This window comes from Nipponia nippon, unplaced genomic scaffold (assembly GCF_047370975.1).
Source record: "Nipponia nippon isolate SJK-2023a ecotype South Korea unplaced genomic scaffold, ASM4737097v1 scaffold_5, whole genome shotgun sequence".
In the NCBI taxonomy this organism is placed as follows: domain Eukaryota; kingdom Metazoa; phylum Chordata; class Aves; order Pelecaniformes; family Threskiornithidae; genus Nipponia; species Nipponia nippon.
In genome coordinates, this window is record NW_028262369.1 from 37,293,370 (window position 1) to 37,312,556 (window position 19,187).

General features: G+C 37.0%; 2 protein-coding genes across 1 annotated transcript; one reads left to right on the top strand and one right to left on the bottom strand.

Annotated features, from left to right (window-relative positions):
* The window catches only part of ODF2L (outer dense fiber of sperm tails 2 like), a 62,934-nt gene that overhangs the window by 34,918 nt on the left and 8,829 nt on the right, over positions 1–19,187 (bottom strand).
* Positions 1,234–18,655, top strand: LOC104015474 (calcium-activated chloride channel regulator 1). The gene is made up of 17 exons (XM_087730301.1): positions 1,234–1,392; positions 3,209–3,349; positions 3,572–3,730; positions 4,293–4,302; positions 4,392–4,509; positions 5,234–5,405; positions 7,157–7,394; positions 7,921–7,944; positions 8,244–8,317; positions 9,152–9,376; positions 10,817–10,994; positions 12,788–12,897; positions 14,250–14,474; positions 14,626–14,893; positions 15,404–15,568; positions 16,462–16,689; positions 18,026–18,655. The coding sequence occupies exons 1-17, from the start codon at positions 1,234–1,236 to the stop codon at positions 18,430–18,432; spliced, it is 2,901 nt and encodes a 966-aa protein (XP_087586427.1). The 3' UTR covers positions 18,433–18,655.

Genomic DNA, 19,187 nt, shown 5'->3' on the forward strand with positions numbered 1-19,187 from the left:
GCAAAGACTAGGTGCGAATCCCTCAGGAACGAGGCACGACACTGTGGTGGTGCATCCCTCCCCCTCCTCTGGACCACGTTATGATCACTGGGACTCCTGCCAAGGTTTGGCCTTTGAGCAATGAGTCTGGCGGTTAAGTGCCCCTTGGTCGTAGCAGGTACTCTTGCATGGCCGAGCTGGGGAACAAGAATGCCTTGATCTCACCTGGCATAATCATAATGTGTGTGGCGATACAAATATTGTAGTAAACCTTATTTAATCACTTTGTAGATGCTAGAGTAACCAATTATTAGTTACCATTAAATTCTTGTGATTCTCTCCTTACTGTGAACAAACCTGAAGTTGCTGCTAAATACATATAATCCTTAGCCATAAACCGTTGACCCCACCTGAGACTAGGATTGGATCCAGCCGCACGTAGGCTCCTCTCTGAGAAGGAGTTTAGAAAGCAAGGGGGTCCATTCTGAACCTCTCTTGACTCAATGGGAGGGTCCCCTTTACCCCCCTTGTATTTTCTTCTATCTCAATCTTCCCTTCTCTCTCTCTCTTTCTCTCTCTATACATATATTCCATTCATTTAATAAGTAATAGAGTAAACCTTGCCATTGAACTTTGTTAAATCACCCCTTTATAAATTTCTATTAAAATCACTATTTGCAAATATCTTTGGCGGTGATTATTTAAGCAACCTAACTGCTCATTCACGACAAGCACTCAGCGAGTGAAAGCTTTGGCTTTATGGAAAGTGTAATATTACCACAGTGGGAGCCCCAGGACACTGACCTAGTCAAAATGGGGACCTGATGCAGCAGACACCTGCTTGGGAATGAAGCTCAAGGGAAAGTGCCGCAGGGGTGGATAAAACAACTTGCAGTGATTAACATAGCATACATATGCAGTATCCTGTTTGGCTCATTAGCAAACTTGCTGATGTAATGCAGGTCCTGTTGTCCGAATGCCGAGATCCGCAGGTCACTGTCACGTTGGTGGCTGTGCGATGGTGGGGAAGTGAATAACCCCCGGTTACTGTGACAGCAAGATAAGACACTCTTGGGACTTTACGTACTCAGATGGGAACCAGGTTGCTGTAACAAGAAGATAAGATGGACTTGGGACTCTACATACTCGGATGGGAGAGGCAAACTATCTTTACCCACCCTACAGGCAGTCATATATATAAGACTGATAAGCCATCACTTTTCTAACCAAGAACCTCACAGACAGGAACAAGTAATGGGGGTGTTTAGGAGTTTGATATTTTTGCTGTCTTTTCAGCTCCTGCATGTGGCAAAAGGTTCTATGGTATGGCTAAATAAGAATGGCTATGAGGATCTGGTTGTTGCAATTAGTCCCCAGGTGCCAGAAAATGACAACATCATCCTGAACACGATGGTAAGAACATTTGCATTTATATGTGTTGTTTCTCAGCAGTTGTGACTTGACTTTTCTGCTTGGAAAGCAGCACGAATCAGGGGCAGCTCCCATTCTTGTCAATGGGATTTTTCCTTGTTGTTTTGAATTAACCATGCATTAATCCCATAGTTACTAAACTAGTAATTTCTAATTTGTCTTGCCATCTGTTGTCACTTCTAAGAGCACTAATTCCCTCAGACAATGCTGTAATATTTCTGTTGGGAGCCAGACTGAAATTCCTTTAAGTAGCTTTCCAAATTATGTTTACCTGAAAGAATGTCCTACGAATACTAGTTTAATACCGTTGATTATACTACTCTTTGTCATTAGTTAGTATGTCTCATAATGTTCCTTTAAAAATTGTAAAGGAAAAAAAAAAAAGTTAGGTTTAGTGGCATTTCTGGGCTTAGCTGTTATTGCAATCCACATAGATGTCTCAGTGGATAAATTTCCCTAGAATAGGATGCTGGCCAGGTCTCAAAGCAAATAAATTGTTTTCTACAAAGTCAAATAATTTTAGAGAAAACCTGTTGAACAGGACACTTCTGACAAATGCCCAGGTTCTGCAGTATGTCTAATGCTTACTAGACCCTGATGTAGGATTATCTCAGCCCCATGTCATCCCTAAGATCAAAGATGAAGGACACCATCCTTTGGTCAGCCGGAAAATTTTCAACATTTCCAGATTTTTTTCATCTTGTGAGAAGATATTTACATGAAGTAAAACTGATGATAGTTTACTTTCTACCATCAGTCACTGACTGTCCCCTTTTTTAACAATAAGTAGAGTTTAGATCACTCCATTTTCATTAAGGGACAAACCACTGAGTGTTTTTTAGGATAGAAGTGTATAAGTGATGGTTACTGTTACAGCGGGATATCTACCACGTATTAAATTCACATTATAGCTGACCTTATGAGAATGTGCTCTTACACCATTCCTTCAGTTCCCTTGGACTAGTTACAACCACTCTGTTCTATCTGCACAGCAGGCAAGAGGTGGCATGGGGACAGCTGAAGTAGCATGTCCCATTACTGCTCAGCTTCTCACGGGTTAGCACTCACTATCACTCTCAGTCCTGGCAAACTGAATCTCTTCAAGAAATCTCCTTTAGCTGAAGTTTATGTACATGGAACAAAGATATTTGATTCCAAAGCCTCTGTCACAGCTTGTTTCTTAGCTTATGAAAAGCCAGATTTTAGTTCCCTCCTTCCTGTTTGTTTTTTTCTCCACTGAACACTTAGTTGCTAAGTGTTTTTGTTATGCTAGTTGCTAATGCTTTTCCTGATGCCTCTACTCCAAGAAAGGTGGTAAAAGAACAAGAGGAAAGGAAAGTAATGGGAGCATATAATAGCCATAATACAAATAAGAAGAAAGTGAAACAGTGAATTTGACAGAAAAATGAGGACATTAGTCAGATAAGTGAAAAGCGGGTGCAATGTTGAATATTGCCCACACTTGCTGTCAGGCCAGTATTGTTTTAACAGTAAAATCCTTGTATTTAGTAGTGTTCATCTCATATGAAGGCTAGTGTGTGAATTTGATCACAATCTCTGATTAAGAGCAGGATTATAGAACTGGTGAGAGGTTCCAAGAATTACAGCTTAGTCCTTGACTTCTTTGTTTATTCTTTTTTTAATGAAGACTGTAATGCTTTCTTAGTTTTGTGTTATGTACTTAGTTCTACTTTATTGTACTGCTGTTTTTTGATAAGGCTAAATTATTCATTGCACATACAGTCAAATTTTTAATATTAACATTGATATTAATATTTTATTTTCTTTCATTCCCTAGAACATGATTAAAAATGCTTCTAATTACTTGTTTCAAACAACAAAACATCGATTTTTCTTCAAGTCTGTAAAAATTATAATTCCTGAAACATGGAAGAAAAACACCAGCTATTCAAGATTAAAAACAGAATCATATGATAAGGTATGATTTAGAGAACTCTATGATTAAAGCGAGGAAAAGCTAGACTGATAAGGCTACATTACAAATGACAGCAAAATCTGGGACTAATCCTGGAAGTTCTTGCTCAGAAGTGTTGAGAGTGTTGGTAGGATAAAAAAAATTGCAGGACTGAATTTATTCAACAAGAATCACCTAACTCTTCTCTAACCCATGTTATGTGTAACTTTGGTCTTACTTTTTCAGGCAGATGTCATCATAGCAGACCATTACATGAAACATGTAGATGACCCTTACACCTTACACTATGGAGGATGTAAGGAGAAAGGACAGTACATCCATTTCACACCTAACTTCCTGTTAAATTACAATTTGACTAATGTTTATGGAGAAAAAGGTAATACTGCTATTTAATTTAATTACCTGTTTTATTGTTCATATGAAATGGCCAAAATTTTTCAAAGTGATTAATGAATTTGGGTGCTTTAGTTTGCTTGCCAAAATGAAAAAAACCTTGAGAGACACATTTTTCAGAAGTAGCAAATACCTGTGAAATGTGTGAAGTTAAATATTCAAACACTGGATCCAGAAGTTGTTCATCCTTTTGAAAACCTTAAATGGTTATTCCTCTGCACTTAACTACTGCCATTAGCAGTAGCCTTCCTTTTATGACCACTTACCAAATAAACTATCCAGTGTTTGTGTATCGGATTTTGTACTACACTGTGTCAAAAAATGTAAGGTTTTCTGCTCTGTGGGACAGAAACCTCAGAAAACCTAAATTTGTCAGGGGATTTTTGCCAACTTGGAAGAAAGCCTCTAGAACAGTTCCTGCATTTCTGAGAGTCAAATATGAATAAAAAATTCTAGTCCTGGTTGCTAAACTGATGCTTTCCTAGTTTTACCTCAAAGAAAAATTATTATCCTAATTGCTTAAATTTTTCACAATCTTCCTGTATTACCTCAGATAAGAACTAGTTTAAATTGTTAAAATGTCTAAGTAAAACACTGAGTAGCTTTTAAACAGTTGTATTTAGAACGTGCATGTGCTACTCTTTTTCAACAGGTCGAGTTTTTGTCCACGAATGGGCTCACTATCGGTGGGGGGTGTTCAATGAATATAGTAGCAATGTGCCTTTTTATGTGTCTAGAAATTCTAAAGAAGCAAGTGTTGAAGCAACAAGGTATTATTTTTTTCATATTTTTCCTTTTACATTACACAGGTTTAAACATTTCAATAAAGTTCTGAATATTCTCATCATCTCTGTTGTTTGTACTTTGTAGAGTGTCCATGACCTGTTCATGTAATTAAGAGATGCTTAGTCAGCAACATCTATTGCCTGCTCTGCAGCCCAGAAAACCACAGCTGCCTTTGGTGTTGTTTTGTAAGAGGTTCAGGAGATCAGGCTGGATAATCTTTTGCTCTGTGGGCAACTGCAGACTTCAGCCACCATTTGTTTTGTACTTATTTAACGTAATTTTATTAAACAGCAGTTATAAACAACACTGAAATTGCCTACCGAAACCACTGTGACTTTAAACAGTTTCTACAAAGAGGGACAATAACTGAATGGATGTAGCAAATTAGTTCAGGCTTGCCTTTTTTGCTAGCTCAGGCATACCAATACAGTCTTTTGTATTGCAGCTACTAGCAGGATGTGTTTTCTGCATAGCGTATAATTATCACAAGGAAGATCACAAAAGACCACAAGTGTTTTATGATTCTAACTATTTCTAGATTAGTTTGAGGACCCTGCCAGGCACAGAGACAGCCTACCTAGGTACTTGTGCAGTGTCTAGTACAGTGCTGCGTCAACAGCAATTTGGCTTTGGGCAGCCAAAATTCAAGTAAATAACCAGTTACAGACTGGGTTCTTAACCAGCCCTGCCTATCTTCTCTTCTCTTAGCTGTCCAGCTGGTGTGACTGGTATACCTGTTTTCCAAGACTGCAATGGAGACAAGTGTGAGCTAAGAAGATGTAGATATGGTGATCAGCTCTGTGAAAAAGGATGTATATTTATTCCAGATATACAACAAAAGATGCCATGTTCTGTTATGGATTTGCGATACACATCGTCTGTAAGTATTACTATACCTTTCTGGGCTGAGAGTTTAGTAACATTTGGGGTCTAGTCAGTTATTTCTGTCGCGGAGAATGATCAGTCAGGTGTTTAATTAATTTCTGTTTCAAAGAAGATGCATGATGCTATCAGTTCTATTAAAATGTGTTCAAAAGGGAAAACAAAGAACTTACTGGAAATGATTTGACAGCTGTTTCCTGTCAATAAGGGTGAGATGTACTGCAGTCTAAGCATCCACCTTGCTCCGTGTTTGGAGAATCAGGTCCACAGGCATAAAAGGGAAGCATTCTTGCCAAATGCCTTGTCTAGAAAATAACTTCAGTTTTTGATCACTCCGTATGTAAACTGGCACCCGAACTGTGTTACCTGCATAGCTCTACTGCACTCCATTGCAGAGTCTATCCATTGGTCTGTCTATCTATCCTTAGCACAGAAGCAGCAGCCCACCTCTCTTGAAAGCAGCCAGGACAACCAGGCAGGCCTCCTCATGCCTGCTCTGTACTGTTCCAGTGTCTGGGAGAGGGTGCTGGGACAGAGGTTAGCAGGATGGACAGTCTCCTTGCAGGCTAGATCTCTGTGGTACAGGATCACAATTCCTCTCGCTATTGACCTTATTTCTTTGGGCAAGCTCTTTGGGTATACTGGGCCTGGCTAGAATACAGTTAATTTTCTTCATAGTGGATCATATGGTGCTGTGTTCTAGATTTTTGACCAAAGCAGTACCAATAACACACTAATGTTCTAGCTTTAGCTGAACAGCATCAAGGCCTTCTCTGTTCCTCACTCTGCCCCCCCTCTTGAATAGACTGGGGAGTGTGCAGTAGGCTGGAAGGGGACACAACCAGGCAGATATAACCCAAACTAACCTAAGAGATATTCTATACCATATAACGTCATGCTCAGCAACGAAAGGGGAAAGAGGGGGGTTTAGGAGGGTTAGCCATCTTCTGCTTGGGAATTGGCTGGGCATTGGTCTACCCATGGGAGGCAGTGAGTGATTACCTTTGCATCACTTGTTTTGTTTTTTCTCTCTTCTTTCCCTTATCCTTCACTTACTAAACAATTTTTTTTGCTTTGTTCTGTTTTATCTTGACCCTAAAGTTTTTTTTCTTTTATTCCTCCTTTTCTCTTCCTCCGTCGTACTGGGGAGGGGGAGGAAGTGTGGTGCTTATCTGCCCACTGGGGTTAACCCACAACAATGGCTCATGTTCTTCCCTCAGCTGTATGCCGTGGACATCCTGAGACATCTAAAAGATTTGCTGCTTCTCTCAAAGTCTTGACTTTGTATCTTTTGCACGTTTCCTTATTCCACTCAAGAAAACTTATACGAACTGGTCCAAGACCCCAGCTTAACCCAAGAAGTCGGTTAAATATTCTGGCTGATAACTTGTGCTGACATCCATGCTGTTCAGCTACAGTATCTATGTTACCAGGCTTAAATCTAGTAGGACCTCCATGAATCAGTAACTCCAAAGATCTCAGTACTCACAGACTGAAAGCTTTGTTTCTGTATGTCACAACATGCTTGTGCTTATGTAAAATCTGAGATAAGTTCTTTGGGAGCACTTTCTTTGCTTGCCTCTTCTAAGATCCTGGCTGGCCAGGCACCATGGCACAGAGGACATTCACTGGAGAAGAACACCTCCATTTGTCCTGTCCCTCAGCACAAACTTTGTATTTTCTGACATATTTTCTTATGCTCATACTGTTGGGTTCAGAATTATTATCTGCTTCAATCTGACTTTTTAGGTGGTTGAATTTTGTGATAAAAACACTCACAATAGTGAGGCTCCAAATATGCAGAATAAGATATGCAACCACAAAAGCACGTGGGAAGTGATTATGGAATCTGATGACTTTCGCAACTCGGCTGTTGTAAATGCTTCTGCACCCCCCTCTGAGACTACCTTCAGGCTACTGCAGGCCCAAGACAGAGCAGTCGCTTTAGTACTGGATGTTTCTGGGAGCATGTTAATGGTAAGACTATGCATTTTATAAGCAATTTTTAGCAAAAATTGTAAGAAACAGAAAAAGTTACAAAATAAAAAAAATCAGTCAATTCTCTAATTAACGTGATTATTTTGGAAGAAAAAAGGACTATTCTTACGTGCCTTGGTAATTTTATTTAGCAATTCCTACAAGATACCACTTCAAAATACTAAGAGTTGTAGGCCAGACTTCGTCTTTTTTTTTCCATGTAAAATCTCAATTTTATATACTTTCCTTCCTTCGTTCCAGACCTAGAATGACAGTGCCATTGTATTTCTTCCAAGCAGAAAATGTATCATAGATGGAGTTTCACATTGTATTTTTGTTATGAATGATTCTAAAATTTAAAGTAAATATGTAGGTCACAATAGGTCAACAAATTAGATGTTCTTTCCTCATTACAATATTGCTCTTTGGAATCAAGAATGTGAGCTGGCATACCGTTATTTCATTTTAACAAGGCTGAGATTATTTTTCCTTTTTTTTCCCCCCATAAAACTTTGAATAAGTTTATTCTTTCCCAGCTTCTTGTGGCACGAGATACCAAGGTTGTTTATGGATGCAAGGTTTAGTAAACATCCCTGAACATGTGCTTATTTGCATAAATATCCTAACACTTTTATAAAGCTGTAAGCAATATGATAATCTGTAGAAAGTTGGCAGAATTATCTGGGTAAGTAAGGCAGCTATCTCATGATTTATTAATAGACTTCAAACCTCTATGCATACTCTAACAGCTTTTAAAAATCAGCTTATATATTCTTTTGATGACATACTGCATTTTCTTATCCGTAACTTACCTCTTCCACAGTTCAGTAGCGAGCCAATGACCATTACTCTCTTATAGAAAATACTGCAAGTTCAGTGTTTCATTTCTCACAGGAATTCAAGCCTAAAAATAAGACTATTCATCTAAAGAAGGTAATTCAAAAAGCTAAAACATGTTTACAAATATTCTTAAATATTTGACAGTCATACCTTAAACCAAAATATATATGAAGAAGCATAACGCAGTATATGCTCCATTTCTTTAGTTATGGCATACATATAAAAATTGTGAGATTCTCCCATACTGCTCCATCAACAGATCTATTTCCAGACATGCTGTTCTAGTCCAGAGCTGTTCTTGAGACTGATCTTCAGCAAAGATCTGCAATAAATTATATTATTTTTATAATACAGATGTCTACCAGTCATGGTACATTTTATTAAATTGGTTAGTAAATAATAATGTAATGCTAAAAACCAAAATTAAGATAATTATGAAATAAATACTGCAAGAATAGCTAGCTCCGGGGATAAATGTTTTCAAATGTAACTTTTTTTTTTCAGTAATCCCTTTGAATACCTGCATTTAAAATAGCCATACTTCTACTTTAATATTATTTATATTTTCAAAATACTTAGTCTCTAGACTAACCTACTCCTCAGGCATCGTAGGTGTTCTTTTGCATTGACATCACGCTATAAAAAAAAGGTGACAAAAATCTTGATTAGGAATGAAGTGATAACATCAGAAGATGGATTTTGCCTAGTGACATCCTCCCTGGAAGCTGCAGGTTGCTGCACTTTCACAATACCAGAACATGGTTTACATGTCCTCTCTTCTAGAACTGAGCATACATACCTTATGGCAGATAGTTTTTAATTTTTATTTACAACCTGACCAACATCAAAAATTCCTATATTTTGTTCATAGTCAAAGCTTTTCAGAAGAGATTGCATTCTAAGGATGTTGTTTTTCTTCACGTACAGCATGACCGCATTGGACATCTCCGTAGAGCTGCAGAGGTATTTCTGCTCCATATTATTGAAATCGGTTCCTGGGCTGGAATTGTCACATTTAACTCTGATGCATCTGAAGAAGCTCCTTTGCAACAAATAACCAATGATGCAGCACGCCAAAAACTTGTTCAATGTTTGCCTATAACTGCTAGTGGAAAAACCAGTATCTGTGCAGGTGTACGTAAAGGACTTAAGGTAAAGTACAATGTGGAAACACCTCCTGAAATGTATGGAAAATGAGGAAGAAGTGAGAAACAAACTTGATAGTCCACTGAACACGGACTTCCTATGCAATGGTAGAGTTAAGAAAGATAATATGATAACAAGATAATAAGAAAGAGTATTACCAGAAGACAGGCCAGATGTGATGTCCATGCTTCAAAAAGGATATTGAAAAATAAATTCCAAAATTAACTACAAAAATGATCTAAATTTTGGAAAATCAAATTTCTAGTTGGAAACCTATGGAGATTATTCTATTTACTTTGTTAAAGAGAAAGTGAACAGGTTACTTTAATACAGTTCTTTCATTGCTTCTAGTAGAAAAAAATATGCAGTACTGCAGTCCAAACTCTCACATGACTGGATAAACTCACGGCCCGATCATATCGCTGGGTGTATATACAGAGAAATAGGTTGGCTGCAGACCAACACAACAATGAACGTCGTATTGTATTCCTGCAATCTCTAAGAATTTTTTTTAGCAAAATGTGGACTGAGGAAACACCAGAGATCCGACTCATGAATCACGATGAACATATAGAATAAATGTTGAAATGGGAAGCTGTACAATTGCAGTATTGTTAATTCCCGCAGTTCACTAGTCATGAATCAAGCCCCTAAAATTGTGAAACCACATACAAATCATGAGATTGGGAAACAGTGATTGATGGATAGATATTTGTCTGTTTTACTTCCTTGGGCTGGCAGTCTGAAGTCCCAGAAGATGTCACCTAATTCAGATGCAAAACTGAAAATCTGGAGCAATGTGTAGGAAAAGGGAAGAAAGAGAGAAATTGTACAGAGAAGGATGAGACTGCTGAGGTAGCCGAGAGTCCAGGGCAGAGTGGAGGCTCAGGACAGGGGGACATCAGGAGGAAGACGGGCAACCAGACAGGGATGGAACAGCCAGGACAGAGGCCTCCCTGATGGGTGCTCCCTACCCCTTTCTGCCCCACCTTCAGTTACCTCAGAGTCCACCCTTAGACAGAAGTCTGTCCTTCTCTACTCCTGAAATTTTGATTGGAGAATAAAGAGTAGTTCTAGACAGTGGACACAAGTTTTTAATATGATGCCCTTAACACCCAGTCCCTGAACCAGCAAAGTATATACAGGCAGAATGCTTCTGACATCTTCAATTTGCGATAGGTTCCTTCCCTAGGAAAACATGTATTAAATATTCATCATTTATCATTGAACACTTACTAAATCTAAGCAATTAGATGTTGCAGTATCAATTGCAATAATTAATATTGTAGTAGTTTTAGTGTTAAACAAAAATTCAAACACTTATTAAAGAATAAATTTGTCTTATATTTGAAGTTAACAGTTTTAAATGCATAAATTGATTGTGCTCTGGGATAAACTAACACTTAAAAATTATTCTGGTGCTTATATAATGAATTCTTGATGCAGTTAATTGAAGATAAAATGAATGCTACCTATGGTTCAGAAATTGTGCTACTGACAGATGGAGAGGACTCAGGTATAGCAGCTTGCTTTGATTTGGTGAAACAAAGTGGGGCAAGAGTTCACACCATTTCACTGGGGCCATCGGCAGCCAAAGAATTAGAAGAATTTTCGAAACTAACAGGTAAATATTCTAAATGCACTCTTTCTCTGGCATGCATATTCAAGTATGAAAATGTAAAAGCATGGCAATTCATTGGTCTGGAAAAAAGAAATTTAAGACATTTAAAACAAATTTAATTTTAAAGAAATTTGATTTTCATGACAGGCTTTTTTAATACAAACAAGCAGAACTCTTTAGATCCATAGATTTGCTTAAACAGCTGTTTTGATTTAAAAATGCAATAACATGACTATACCCTATTACTAAGGAGATTTAATTATGATGTCGTTATATAACATAAAAAGAAATGTCTAGAATTTTACTTCTGGCATTACATGCAATGACTAGAACTTTCTATATGCTTTAACTTATAAGGATTTTTTATTACATAAAAAATAATAATTTTCTCCAACTGTTGTGGCTGAAGTGCACTGGCTAGGAAATTGTAAACACAGTGACTACCCTTGTCATTAGCAAGCAAAGCTGTCAGCTGAGCTACATAATTAGTTTGAAAACAACCATTTAAAAACTATGCATAGGGGTGTTGCTTCATGCTACAGCATCTGCAAATGCCATGGAAGAATGATAACTCCTTGCGTAGATCTAGAAAGCAAGCTGACTCCAAACAAATACGGTGAATAAATACTCTTATTGGAGAGGTGCACATGCTGTGCATTTTCAGACTACAATCCACTTGTTTTAGGAATTTAAATAACTTGGAATGCCCTTATGCGCTCTTCAACATCATTAGATCAACATGACTACAGGAGAGTCAAGAGTTCGATTCTGTTCTGGCCTGTATTTTAAGACAGAATTTGTAGTTTAAGCTCCACTTGCAAAGTATTTACTAAGAATGATCTGTGAGCCAGAAAGAACCCAGATGGTCTTTCAGCATGTAGTCTTCAACCAGCAGGCCTTCCTGCTTAGAAACAAAAATCAGTTTTCTGAAAACACTGAATAGATCTCTGAGCTAACACCTCCTCCAGTTCATATGACTCCACGTGTTCTCTCATGAGACAGAGCCATACACCTGATGTAACCTGCACACCTTATGTCAGTCCCTCAGTTGTGAGGGACAGGGGTGAGAGGCATTAGGTGGTAGGGAAGGGCTGTGGGCAGCCTGTGCACACCCCAAGTAGGCTCCCCAGGGCTCAGCACTGCACAGCAGCCTCTATCCCACTCTGGGATTCCAATGATCCGTGCATTAGGAGCACAGCAATGGCTCAGTTTATGTCTGGCATGTATGATCCTAATTTGAGAGAGAAATGCAACAAATGCATGAAGTGCAGGTGCTTCAGTAGAACAGTATGAAGCCATATTCGCAATGAATTCATTAACAGACCTGCACTGAGTACGAGAACCTCCAAAGGACTAGAGCTGCTTCAACGCAGTATGCATGAAAAGAGATCTAAACTTCACATTTGGAAATAAAGACGATCTGGATTTTAGAGTAAAAAACCATGGAATGCCACCGTGTCTTTTCTACAGAGGTATTTTCAGAGCAGAATTTCACTGAAGGGATAATATGCGACTCCAAAAGTACTAGGAAAAGTCTAAAAATGCTGTACTTGATGACATGCTGCAAGGAGTGATTTTTCTGCAAACTTTGCCAATGAGAGTTAAAATGAGTTGGTCACAGAAGCCAGAATTTACTATGACACGTGCGTTAACACATTAATAAAAAGATACGTGTCTTTTTTGATTTCATAACAAATTGGCTGCCTCAGTAGAACATTCAGTACTAGAAGTCACATAAAATTTAGCAATTTTAGAGTAAAAATAGTATTTCTAATTCTTTTGCTCTTGTCTTTCAGGAGGTTTAAAGCTTTATGCTGTAGATGGAGCCACCCACATTAAATTAACTGAGACATTCAGTGCAATTACACCAGGAAAAGGAGATATTTCTAAACAATCTATTCAGTCTGCATTTCAACACTTCTTTTTCCTCCTATGCTTTTAGTTGATCAGTAATTGAATAAATTTAGACATTAATGATCATAATTGTCAGCGGCTCCGTTTGGAAATAGGAGCAAGTACATTTTTTAATGATCTACTTTTCACTGCAATGAAATAAATTACACAATTTATATAATTCTTCATTTCACAAAATCAAGAAAATTATTTCTCATAATTGTCAAAGTCCAAGAGACTGAGAGAGAAAAAAGCGAACAGAAATCCCCCAGGATGCTTAGTTCACTCTTACATGAAACATCTTTTAGACCACTTTAACAGTCTAACTTCAGTAACAAAGATGATACAATTAAAATACAGCTTTTCTCCTAAGCCAGATGTATCATTTTAATGTGCAAACTTTTAGACTTTTCATGTACGCCAATTGTTAATTAGAATTTAGCAACTCGTTCCTCACTTTGTTAATATTTTAACACAAATCCAGTCCTATGTTTTATCCAAAATATACCACTCACAAAGATAGCTAGATTATAAGCAGTCAATACAGATTTGAAAAGCAGGTCTGGGGTTTTTTGAGTTGTTATATTGCCTTTAATTGACTCTTCTGTCCCACCTACACAGGGGAAAAAACCCTAAGTTTTTTTTACCCTAAGGCTATTTTCTAATTGCAGACTTTATTGTTCATAAAATAGGAGTGAGGAAATTACACAAAATTATTTTAATTTTAAAAAAGGAAATATTGTTTACTTCTCTCTTCTATATATTCTCCTCTGTTCTGTTGTTATTTCTGTCTCTCTCGTTACCTATAAGCCTTACATTCATATGTGGAGACATTTTCTTTCTCTCTCTTTCAGGATTTTGAGACAGACAAACTGCAGTGGAAATACAACTTACTGGCACAACGCTTTAGATAGGTCGATACAGATAGATAGTTTAGATACAGAAATTAAGGACTTACTTACACTTACTGTAACTTACCCTGTTTACCATAATTTTACACTTAAAATCAATGTTACTATCTAAGCAGCCATTTCATAAAGTGAATCTGGGATTTTATTACTTTTCTTCGTTCAATAGTTGTGCCAAATGGCTCTTACTTTTCCTGTAGGTAGAGACAGCAGAACTAGAAAGCCTTCCATCTTCTCTATGTAACTCTGAGTTATAAATAAGTAAGCAGAGACCTTTTTTCATGCTAGTTTCTAAAAGGTGTAAATGCTTTTCAGTTCTCTCCTCCAAGACTAATCCATTTTAAGTCAGCAATGAATGGATACAATATTGTACAATAGATGAGGAATCACTCTGAAAATATTTTAAATGCTTCTTTACTAAATAGCAATAAGACAAATTTTATTTCTCTAACAACAGCTTGAAAGCAAAGAGCTCGCTGTTCCGCCTTCTGGATGGATGAATACTACTGTGCCTGTTGACAAAACTGTGGGAAATGACACTTTCTTCAGCACTTCATGGAATCTGTCTCAGCCAATTTTTTTCCTGAGGGACCCCAAAGGAAAAGAATATGGAAGCTCAGACTTTACAATCGATAATTTAAACCTAAACACAGCTAGACTCAGTATAAGTGGCACTGCAGAGGTAAAGACTTTTATTTTCTGAATTAACATTTCCTATAGACTAGCATACAGCTTTTCTTTAATTAATTTTTTATTATGTAAGGGAAACGATGGCCCTGTTAGAACATGGAGATTTTTCACTACCTTTTAATATTTTTTTATTTTATTTGCAGGTGGGCGATTGGCAGTTTTGTATTAAAAACGTTCATACAGCAACTCAAGCTATATCAGTAACAGCTATCTCTCGACCAGCATATTCTGATGTTCCTCCTGTGAGCACTGTGGCTCACATGAACAGGGAAAATAGAGCATTTAATCCTGTTGTTGTTTACGCAGAGGTTAGCCAAGGGTTTTTGCCTGTTCTTGGTGCAACTGTGGTAGCCACCATAGAGAAGGATGGTGCTGCAACAGTAACCCTTGAACTTTTTGATAATGGCGCAGGTAAGGTTCCATATACATAGTAAAAACCTTTTTATTTATGCATTTTGGAATCCAAGTCTGCATGTTCCCCTCAGATTTATCACTAAGTACTGAGTCATGGCTATGCCCTAAATCAAGAAAAAAATAAAAAGGGAGACAGAGAACCCTACTGCTTTAGGACAGAAGTAAGCTACAAAGCTTTTTCTTGGTGAGGAAAACAAAGACACGGGCCTTCACCTGAAAAATTGTTCCGCTTTCTTTCCTGTGCTGTTATTGAGGGTGAAAGAACTGTGCATAGTAGAGGGTACATTGCTTATATCTACTTTCTGAAAGTGTATTTCATATGACCATCTGCCCTCGAGAGGCAAAGTAAAAAGAAAACAAGCTGTTTTGTTAGTACATCTCATATTCTATGAAGCTGGACTACAGTCTTCACATGAGTAGCATGTATGTGTATGAATAGCAAAAATAACCTTGTTTACCAGCAGGTATCTTGTTTGAGATACTAATTCTCAATAATTCTATACCAAGGTGCTGACACGATGAAGAACGATGGAATCTACTCAAGGTACTTTACTTCTTTACAAAGCAGTGGAAGATACCGTCTAAAAGTGAAAGCCCGTGGGAGAAAGACAACCACCAGACTTAGCCTCAGGCAAAACCGAGCCTTGTATATACCAGGCTACAGAGAAAATGGTAAAGAGCGTTTATGAAACAGACAATTCTTTGCATGATTTGTATGTAGGAGGGGTGTAAGGGTTTAGCAAATGGGATCATTTAGATTCACAAAAATAGCATTTGATCTTAAAAGATGTTCCAGCTATCATTTTCACTACAAAAAAAGCCCAAACAAAACACACCAGCTCCAACTACTCTTTCCTATATATGGGAATAGCATAAAATGTTGTCTTTAATCTAGAAGTTATTTTCTCTTACAGCCATGAGAAGGACAAATATTGCTCAGAATCTGTATTTCAGCATCTCACAACAGGAATCTCAAATGTATAATTTTTCTTGAGACTTTAAAATGGGGATTTGGAGTAAATAAATTCAGCATGCAACATTAGCATACAAACTAATGCTGCTAGAAAACTTAGCTTTTGAGATTTCTTGATTTTTTAGTACTTTTTCATCTTAATGCTGAAAAAAATATTAGTTGTTGCAATTTAATATTCTCACACTTATGCATTGTGAAGTTTAGAAAAATCAGCATAAAAATTGTCTAAAAACCTCACAAAGTATGGCCTATATAACGGAAACTCTCTTAAGGCCTGCAATATGGGTGAAGAGATGGATAGAACTACCTTACTGCCGGCATAGCTCACCAACATCTGCAACCTGCTTTACTGGTTGCATCATTTCCAATTTTTACACATTTCAGACTTTGGCTGCTTTTTGGGTTTCCTAAATTTTATGGTGAGAATCCTGAGATAGCCTTATTTTCTGTCTTCACTAACTTTCTGCTAAATTTGAATAAGCTAAAGAAAACTTAAAGGATGAGAAGAGATAATAAGAGATTAAAAAAAAAAAAAAAAGAAAATGCAATTCAGAGATCTGTCATGATGAAAGCTGAAAAATGTTTTAAACAGGTAAAATTTACATGAATGCACCGAGACCTAAATTTGCGGATAAAGAAATCCAAGTCGAGCTGGCAAGTTTCAGCAGAATTTCAACAAGTTCTCTTGTAGTGAATACAGGAGGAGATTCTGCTCCTATTTATCCACCCTGTAAAGTTACAGACCTTCATGCTTGTATAGAAAACAATACAATAGTCTTGTCTTGGACAGCTCCAGGAGGTGACTTGGACAATGGAAAAGGTGAGTCAGACACTACATTTTTGTGAGACGACATTGATATTTTTATTTGAAAGGACATACTCTGAGGACCACCACTCAGGGATGAGGGTTACATCTTTCCCACCTGAAAACATAACCAAACAGAAAGTTACCCCGATGCATGATACCTGTTTTAGTTCTCCTTAATTTTTCATTAAAAAAAAACCAAAACAAGTAAACCAAGGAATATTATAAACAAATCAAATAAATAAAATTGTAATACAACCACCAGCGACTTCAGTAACAAGTCTTAGTTCATGCCTGTGCATAATTTAAAAAAAAATCAGCTAACATGGACAATACAAAGCTTTAGTCTATTTACAAAGATGTAAATGGACTACAGAAATGCAGTAATGTTCTGTCCAAAATACTCATTCTAAGGTTGTTGTACAGGAAAAATGAAACCTAATTCCAGATGAAATATACAAGCATTTCCTTGCATAAGCTAGAGATTGTATGTTAAAACAATCTACAGTTATGCAGATTATGGTTTCAGATTAAAATCTTACATTTATCTAAAACTTTTAATAACCAGCCACACAAGGAAAAAAACTCAAATAAAAAAAAAAAATCTCAACTTCTTTTATTGCTATTTAGCAACTATATGTCTAAAAACTTTTATAGCTAAAGTGGTCAGTTATTGCATTATAGTTTAAGATAGCAGGTCCTGCACTGATTTGGAGCTGGGCATATCACACAGACTCTCTACTATCTAAAGAGGAAAATATATTCAGAAGAGTAAGAGAGGGGGAAGAGGGGAAAGTCTTGAATAGCTACAGACTTGAAACAGAAACAGTCGAACCCCCCAAAATTAATCATCAAACACGTTTATAACAGTGTAACTGCCAATTCTTTGATTACAAATGGGAGAATCATTGTGTGTCTTTCACAGTTTTTGCTATCAAAACCTCATGCTGAGAGAGAGAATACAGATCAGATGCAAGGCCTGCCCCTGCTATCTACACGTATATTTTAATTGCCATTTCACCTTATGTTTGTATTTGGACAGCACAGTTTCTCATTCAGCTACATTTTGCACAGGTCTGCACAAAGCTAAAAATGTTGGTGAAACAATATTTTTAAGGCCAGTGACAAGAAGGAGTTCTCGGACTCAGCAGCAGTAGACCTTTGACACTGTAAAGTAAGGTTTAAAAGCAAACTTGCCAACCCTCCATGCTGAGCAACAGTCAGTAGTAAAACAGGAATCATCAGCACATTTTTTTACAAAATGGCTCTAGAAGTCCTATACTGTCACCACAAGCAGGGATATTAAAACATCTATATTAATTTGTTGTTAACATGCATTCTTTTTCCCTAGCTGATCACTACATAATAAAAAGCAGTGAAAATCTTCTGGACCTAAGAAATCACTTTGATCGTGCTACTTCTGTGAATTCCTCTAATCTCATACCTAAGGAGGCTGGCAGAGAAGAATCATTTAAAATTAAACCAGAAAATTTCATAATAGAAAATGGCACCATAATCTACTTTGCTATACGTGCTGTTGATGATACCAACTTGATTTCAGAGGTGTCTAATATAGCACGAGCCACATGGTTCATTCCTCCAAAAGCATCTGTGCCTTCAGATTATCATGGCAACAATGATGGTCCTAACACTACAGTAATAGTGGCAATAGTTGCTGCGTGTATAGTAGTTGTCTGTACTATTGTAAGTTCAACTCTGTGTGTTTTAAAAAAAAAAAAAGAGAGGAGTGGATATTGAAAAAATGCAAAAGCATGTGTAAAATAAAATAAAAAATAGAAGGAATTTACTGTAATTTTTTCTACACAAGTTTCAAAGTAAGGAAAAAGGTATTTGTGCATTCAAAAAATAAGTGCACTGATTTTAAACAGATGTATATGTCTTTTTCGATAGGCTTATAGATGCAGATTTTCAAAAGTGTATCTTGTATTCAAGTACATGTACACTGATTAAATGTTAAACATGAAAGCACGCACTCAGAAATTATATAATAAAGTATGATATGTGTATCGTCATTTGTTTCTATGTGATAAAAATACTTAACTCTTCTGTTGCAAGATTTTTCCAATGTAGTGTGTTTTTTTTCTTAAATAACGACGGCAAAGGAATATGATACTTCCCTTATTGTTATTCTCCACATAACAAGCAAGTAAGGCAAAATGGGAAAGAGATGAGGAAAAATCTTCAAGCAGTGGAATGGTTTCCTATGCATCTTTCACATGTTGCCAGTTAGGCTTAGTGAGCCGAGAACAAAAATATGTACCTCCAGGCTGTTTATTTATCAAAAAATATTTAAAAATATGTACCTCCAGGATGATTATTTTTCAAAAAATATTTAAGTAAGTATATCTACAGGTGTGTAGAAGAGTTGAGTATATAAATACTTTCAGAATGAGAGTTGCAGAGTATATGCAAATGAGCACATGGAAAATGTTCCTAGGTGGAGAAGAAGCAAAGCTATAAATTTGGAGCTAGAACAAACCTTTACATAACAA